We start from the raw sequence: 7,626 nt of genomic DNA on the forward strand, positions 1-7,626 counted from the left end.
CGGATTAAGACCTTTAGAGGCCCTAAGCACTTAAAATATTTAGGGGAGGGGCTGTGGCTCAGTGGTAGAGCATCTGCTTGGCATGCAGAAGGTCCCAGGTTCAATCCCCGGCATCTCGAGTTAAAGGGACTAGGCAAATAGGCGATGTGAAAGTCCTCTGCCTGAGACCCTGAAGAGCTGCTGCCGGTCAGAGTAGACGATACTGACTTTGATGGACGAAGGGTCTGATTCAGTATAAGGCAGCTTCATGTGTTCATCAGCACAGGAGCTGTCCAGGGTTCTGGCATGGTGATCACAATGTGGGGGGGAGGGCACCTGCCTATCAAATACTGAACAGTGAGAGAACTTCCGAGGGCGGTTTGCTTAGAAGCAAGAGCCAGAAACTGCCACTCAGCTGAGGCCAGACTTGCTAGGATTGTTATAGTAATGCCTGGTTGTGCCACCCTTCTTGTTAACCTTAGCTCTGATCCTACTAGAACTCTTTAACAGAGGGAGTTGGCCATTCTCAGGTGGGGTGCAGCGAAGCTGTCATCCAGTTTGGGCTTCATTACATGTTAAGGGTTGCTGTTTGTTTGGCACCACGAGGGTTAAGTGGCTGCCACAATCTTTTCAAGGTGCCGGTATCTTTCTGCTCCACTCTACGGCTGTTCCTTTCCTCTGCATTTTCATCCACACCATTTGGCCTCTGAGCTGATTACTAATCTTTCAAAATCTGATTTCCAGTGGCACAGAGCCCAGGCTAACGGCAGGCAATGCTCATCTCTTTCTTTGTTTATATAAACACATGCCACTCTATCCCTAGGGCTCTGGGTGGGCTTCTGTAAATGTTTATTTACTGACTTTATGTATGCTGAGATTCAAGGCAGATTGCAAAACAATTCAATCGGTCAGCATACGACATCCAGTAGTCAGTGCAAAAGGACTAGGATTTACCAATTTAGACAACAGAGCAAACAAAAAAACTGTCTAAGGCATGACATGATAATGCAGAAAGCGGGTGACAAAGATAGAAGACTATGCAGGATTTACAATTGTACCCTGAAAAATTAATTGGGAAGATGGCTCCCGTCCTCCTCTGATGTTCTTACATTCTCCCTTCCCCCAAAGTAGCCCAAAGCAACAGATACTTACTGAGCACCTGTTGCTTCAGGCTGCTGCTTCGGGCTGCGGCCTTGGATGGTGGCTCAGGGAGTACTGGAAAGGGTCAGAGGCAGGAGCACAAGCTCCCCTGTGGGCGGTGGTCCTCTTGCCTTGTTTGTGCTGGGTTGGGGGAGGGTTGGGTTCTCTGCAGCACTTGCTCTAGCAGAATGTTGTAGATTTTGCCTGCCTTTAAAATTCTTGTAGTTCACGCATGCCCACCTATTGCTCGACATCTTAGTCAAATATGTGTGCTAGCTGTGTTGTACCGAGTACTGCATTTGAGCTGACACACAGGAGTTCTGTCTGTGCAGGTTGGTCTATGCTTGGCTCATTCCTGCTTATAAATCTGCCTGACTAGGACATTTTTGTCCCACCCTCCTAGGAGGTCAGGGTGGCATGCATGGTTCGGCCTTCCTCCTTCTAACCTTACAACAAACCTCGGAGACAGGCTAGGCTGTGGAAGAATGCCTGGCCTGAGATCACTCAGCAAGCTTTGGAGCAGAATGGTTCCCAGCACTCCCAGACCCTAATCTGACACTCTAACCCCTACATCACACTTGTTCTCACATGACGTTGTCAGTCCATGAAAGATGAGCATGCATGTCTGAATCATCCTTTGTCAAGCTTGGGGAGTCCTCAGACTATGTAAGAACAGAAGAATTGCCTTGGTGGATGAAACCAAAATTTGGTCTAGGCCAGCATCCTTTTCTAGACCTCAGCCAGCCAGATTTGTCTGGAACCTCACAAGCAGGGTGTGAAAGCAACAACCCTCTCCCATTGTCTATCTCCAGCCTGTGTATTTAGAGGATATACTGCCCCTAAACATGGAGGTTCCATTGAGCTGTCCTGTATAACAGTTTTTAATGAATCAATTTTCCAGTGAATTTCTCTGTTCTTTCTCTAAAGCTGTCAAAGCCGGAGCTGTCATCTGTGGCTTTGGCAGTGAATCCCACAAGTAAATTGCAATATTTTTTTTTTACCATAACATCAGAGAGACCCCTGTTCTGGGCCAGCCACTTCTTCGCTTTGGGGATCTTCAGCTTTCATTTGTGCCAGTGTTTTCATATGAGAGGCTGTCACTTTTATCTTTGATAGATTATATGCCAGATGGTTTACAAAGCTGCTGCTTGCAAACGGATGGCCGAGAGGGGATCTTATTTAGGATAAAGGGAGGGATTATTGCTTGGTGCTAATGCTGGGCTGTTGCTGCCACTGTGGTGCCCGTGTACATCTTGGCCCCTGTACCGGGTGGTTATACTGGCTCCCTTGGATGAGTGGGTACTGGGCCATGTTCCATTCTTGTGGCGGTGTACAGAGATAGCAAATCTGTCAGGCCATAAGTGCTTCTTGGTGTAAAAAGCTTGGAATGACAATCAACTCTTCTCCAGGCAAAACAGGAAAGTAATCCACTTATGTAAACAGGCTGATGTTGCTGAATGATGCAGATATTTAGCAGAAGATCAAGAAGGATATAATGATCAAGCTGAGCATACAGACTCTTTATTTTATTTTTTTGCCTTAAAATGGTCACGTACACCCTTCGCCTCGCTACATCCAGTGGTAAAAGTGGACGGGCACAAACTTCCCATTAAAAGATTTCAGCCACATTCGCTGCAGACCTTAGAAGTTCCCTTCCTGTTCTTGCAGCTCATAACGCTCGCTTGGCGTCTCCATCTCTCCTGTATCTTGCCGATCCGCGTGCTGTGAAGCCCCTTCCTGGCAGCTCCCAGATCAAGCCACAGGTGCACAAACCCTTGCCTGCTGTTCTCTTCTGTAGCCCCCCACGATGACAACCTTGGACGATAAACTGCTGGGCGAGAAGCTGCAGTACTACTACAGTAGCAGCGAGGATGAGGATAGCGAGAAGGAGGATCGAGACAAGGAGCAGCACTCCCTCTCTAGCGCCGTGCCAGCGGAAGTGGAGCTGAGCAGCGATGGCAGTGCCGTGAACACAGGTGCGTGCCTCATCAGTTATGGTCCCTTGCTGTACATGAAGCTTGCCCATCAAAATCAGTAAGTTTGCTTCTTAGAGTGAGCATGGTGCAGTGGTTAAGAGCGGTGGTTTGGAGCGGTGGAGTCTGATCTGGAGAAACGGGTTTGATTCCCCACTCCTCCACACGAGCGGCGGAGGCTAATCTGGTGAACTGGGTTTGTTTCCCCACTCCTACACACAAAGCCAGCTGGGTGACCTTGGGCAAGTTACAGCTCTGTTAGAGCTCTCTCAGCCCCACCTACCTCACAGGGTGTCTGTTGTGGGGAGGGGAAGGGAAGGTGATTGTAAGCCGGTTTGATTCTCCCTTAAGTGGTAGAGAAAGTCGGCATATAAAAACCAACTCTTCTTCTTCTTCTTAACGCTGGCCCTTTTTGGACATTGGACATTACAGCCAGACATACTGGGAGCCTAGCAACCATGCTTATCAGGGGCACACGCTAGCTGGGATGCTTCTGATGTGCACCGTCACCATGTTGTCTGAACAGTGGAACGCATGCATTTTGCATGACCGTACAGCGTTGGTATGTGTGAACTGACCATTGGATTTTTCAGGGTCCTGGTTCACACGTGCCAAAGGTGTATGACCAAGCAAGATTGGCGTGCTCCCCATGACGCCAGAACATATCGGGAGCATCTCAGGTAGTGCACACGCCTGATAAGCACAGTTCCCAGGCTCCCAGTACATGTATATGTCATGTCTGAAAGGGGCTAATGAAAAAGGCTGCCCTTTATTTTCTCTTTATTTTGCCAAGAGCTTCTTAAAATGGAAAGGTGGGGTGTAATTTGAAATTCTTTCATTAATAAATTGTTCATTATTGTTATGTAAGATGCATCTTGCTTCTCGTAACTCTTATCCTGAAGTAGAACATGTGAAGCTGCTTTATCCCTTGATCCTCTGACAAACAATGGCTTGATCCTCTGACAGACAATGGCATTCTAGGGCCTGCTGCAGAGAAAGCTCTTCCCAACACCAGCTACCTGAGACCCTCCTTGCTGGAGATTGAACCTGCAGCCTTCTGCATACAAAACATGGGCTGAGCCGAGGCCCCACCTCTTGTGGACTTCTTGCAGTCCAAAGTGACAACCAAGGTCTGTGGCTGAGCTAGCTCTTCTTATCTCCGCTGCCTCCTTGATTTCTTCTCTCCCTTCAGGTCCTAAAGGCGTCATCAATGACTGGAGACGGTTCAAGCAGCTGGAGACAGAGCAGCGTGAGGAGGAGTGCCGGGAAATGGAGCGACTCATCAAGAAGCTCTCCATGACCTGCAGGTCACACCTGGATGAGGAGGAAGGCAAAAAAAAGCAAATGGACCTCCAGGAAAAGCTGAATGGAAAGGTGAGTGTGGCGGAGCGTGCCCCCAAGGGAACCGCTGCGTTTGTTGTGTCACATCCTTGGAGTGACAGCAGTACTGTTTTCTAGGTGGGATGTCCAAGACAGAGCAGCCTCCATATGGGCATTATCTGCTCTCTATCTGGTGTTCATTTTTGATTATATTTAAGGTTAAATAGTAGATTCGTTTTAGGTTTCCATGATAAGGTCTCTTCTCACATCTGCCAAATTGGACCCTGTGTTCCGGTGTTTTGAGTGTTTGTGCTGCAGATGACGTATACTGGTTTTATACTCTTTCATGTTCTGATTTGCAGCTCCACCCCAAGAATCCTGAGAATGATCTTTTTTCTATTTGTTCTTTTTGCGTGGTTCAGAATTTTACAGACCTCTGGCTGGTGGGTGTGCACACGTGCCTTGTTTGCCTCAACTTTTGCACCAGTTCCCACAATGAACCTGTACGCAGTTCCCCACCCCCAAACAGCACACTTTGGAAGGGTCTTAACAACTTTCCACAAATACAGCTGTGGGATTCTCCCACACACACCTTTGCAACCTGCTGTTAAAAGATGCTTGATACCTTTTCATTCATTCATTCAAACCTTTATTGGCATAGATCTTTTAAGTGCATCAATCAGTCATTAAAATACAGTACATAAATGGTAAAATATCAATAAAATAATTAAAATCTGTAATTCTTCAAATGCTATGTAGTTCATTTAATAGTGCTTATCTCTGTGGAGGAGCGCTCCTAGAGAGGTTTCCAGAAATCCTGCTACCATCAGTGCTCTATGCACGTCCCTGTCCCTTAATAGGTAGTACACTAGGCCCACATCTGTTTGGGCTGGGCTATCCTTAAGTAATGGTAGCAGAAATTTCTCTCACGGGAGCGCGTGAAAGTCGCAGTGTAATAGGACATGGGCTACCAATTCGGGTTGTCTCTTTGTACAAACACAGAGTCTCTCTTCATAAGGAGATTTAGTGTATCTGTCTCTAGTCAGGTGCTTGATACCTCTCCCCCCCCCATCCTTTGTCCTAGCTTACTCTGCAGGAGTACAACATGCTGCACGAGAGCGCCGACGACGAGGAGTTCCTGCAGCAGTACCGCAAGCAGCGGATGGAAGAGATGCGGCAGCAGCTGCAGAGCGGGCAGCAGTTCAAGCAGGTGTTTGAGATCCACAGCGGGGAGGCCTTCCTGGACACTATCGACACGGGGCACAAGAACACACTGGTGATGATCCACATCTACGAGGACGACGTCCCCGGGGCCGAAGCCCTCAACGGCTGCATGATCTGCCTCGCGGCCGAGTACCCTGTGGTCAAGTTCTGCCGGGTGAGAAGCTCCCTGATCGGCGCCAGCGCTCACTTCACCAACAACGCATTGCCGACCCTTCTGGTCTACAAGGGCGGGGAACTCATCGGCAATTTTGTGCGTATCACCGACCAGCTGGGCGAAGACTTCTTTGCAGTGGACTTGGAGGCGTTCCTGCAAGAGTGCGGCCTGCTTCCTGAAAAGGACTTGGTGCTCCTCACGTCCATCTGCCAGGCCTCCTCGTGCTACAGTGAGGACAGCGACCTGGAAATAGATTGAAGCCAGGCAGGGGTAGGAGGGAACCCAGATCAGGAGATGCGAACACCCAAGCGTTTTCCTAGGTAGCTCACAGGGGATGGGTAATTAATGTCCTACCACCGTGTCCCCTATAGGCAGCCATCTCAGAGCCCCTGGTCCTGTCCAGCAGAACTGCACACTAGACATTTTGGGGAATCATGACAAACCACCTCTCCCATGTGACACATTATTGGAGGGTTCCCGGTTAGGGAAACCTTGAATTGAGTTCCAATTTGCCAGCGGTAGTTTCCTCCCCACAAGGTGGGATTCTAAAGCTCATACCAGATTAGAATCCTGGTTTATGGGGAGGAAACAACTCCAGTTTGCCCAGGTTGTGTTCAGATAGATGCTACCAAAACTGGAGCTTGATTCCAGGTTTCGCAAACCAAGAAACTTTCAGTTGTGCTTTGTGGGAGCACAGCAGGAAGCTGTGTCCACGCTGATTTGTTATGCCGTCTGAATGCAGCCCTTTCACCCCTGCCCTCGTTTCTGTTGGGCCTTCCTGTGCTGTACTTATTGTACTCTGATAGCCAAGAAATGTGACTCTCTCGCATGTGTAGAATCATAAGAGATTGTGTCAGCTAGACAATACCAGCAACCCCCTAGGAAAACCAGGGCAGTATTGGCCTTTGGGTGTCGAGTGATCAGGGTCACCAGACAGTTTAATAAACACTGACTTCTAGGGCTTAAGTTATTGTTTAAGTGATTGTTGTAGCTCTGTCCAGCTGGTTGCTTGTTAAGGGCTTTTATGTCAGGGTTCCAGCCACTCCTTCCATTTCTAAAACCCCTTAGAAGATGTGTAAAATGTCACCCACGAAGAATGTCTCCCTGCCGTGGTTTTACCTTGGCAGATTCTCTGTGCTGTGAGTTGCCTGTTCCTTCTTCCTGTGCCCTCTTTACCGTCGCCTTTCTGTGCAAACTTGACTATTTTGCTAAACACTTTTACTACATGTAAACAATTCCTAACATTTTCTTAAATTAATGCAATGCAATGAAGAATAAAGTAAGCTTCTTATCCAGTAGTTTCTTGGGATGTGTGTGTGGGGGGGGGGGGCAATAGGCCAGCGGCAGGGCATACACCTTCTATGCAGAAGGTTCCAGGTTCAATATCATTGGAAGAGCAGTTATTGGGAGAGACCCCTCGCCTGAGACCCTGGGGAGATCACTGTCAAGTCAAGGAAACATCAGTCTGCTAGATGAACTAATGGCCTGACTTGGTATGATAGGGCTTACCTCGTATGTTTTGCCAGCATGCCCTGCAGTTGTACAAATAACTGACCCCAACTGCGAAGCTCAAGAAGATGGAGGCTCTTGTCCAGAGATACCACAATGATTCATACCGTGCTCAGAAGAAGAGTTGGTTTTTATATGCCGACTTTCTCTACCACTTAAGGGAGAATCAAACCAGCTTACGATCACCTTCCTTTCCCCTCCCCACAACAGACACCCTGTGAGGTAGGTGAGGCTGAGAGAGCTCTAAGAGAGCTTGTGAGTAGCCCAAGGTCACCCAGCAGGCTTCATGTGTAGGAGTGGGGAAACAAATCCAGTTCACCAGATTAG

General features: G+C 48.3%; 1 protein-coding gene across 1 annotated transcript; it reads left to right on the top strand.

Annotated features, from left to right (window-relative positions):
• Positions 1-2,926: 2,926 nt before the first annotated feature.
• On the top strand, positions 2,927-6,101 carry PDCL (phosducin like). The gene is made up of 3 exons (XM_056860514.1): positions 2,927-3,095; positions 4,285-4,466; positions 5,497-6,101. Exons 1-3 carry the CDS (start codon positions 2,927-2,929, stop codon positions 6,046-6,048), a joined length of 903 nt encoding a protein of 300 aa, XP_056716492.1. The 3' UTR covers positions 6,049-6,101.
• Positions 6,102-7,626: the final 1,525 nt, after the last annotated feature.

Source organism: Euleptes europaea, chromosome 14 (genome assembly GCF_029931775.1).
Source record: "Euleptes europaea isolate rEulEur1 chromosome 14, rEulEur1.hap1, whole genome shotgun sequence".
Classification (NCBI taxonomy): domain Eukaryota; kingdom Metazoa; phylum Chordata; class Lepidosauria; order Squamata; family Sphaerodactylidae; genus Euleptes; species Euleptes europaea.

Bases quoted from the DNA above. Each gene is read 5' to 3' on its own strand.
- PDCL (XM_056860514.1), top strand. From the start codon at position 2,927: ATGACAACCTTGGACGATAAACTGCTGGGCGAGAAGCTGCAGTACTAC. The intron at 3,096-4,284 runs GTGCGTGCCTCA...CTCTCCCTTCAG, and splicing joins TGGCAGTGCCGTGAACACAG to GTCCTAAAGGCGTCATCAAT. The intron at 4,467-5,496 runs GTGAGTGTGGCG...CCTTTGTCCTAG, and splicing joins AGGAAAAGCTGAATGGAAAG to CTTACTCTGCAGGAGTACAA.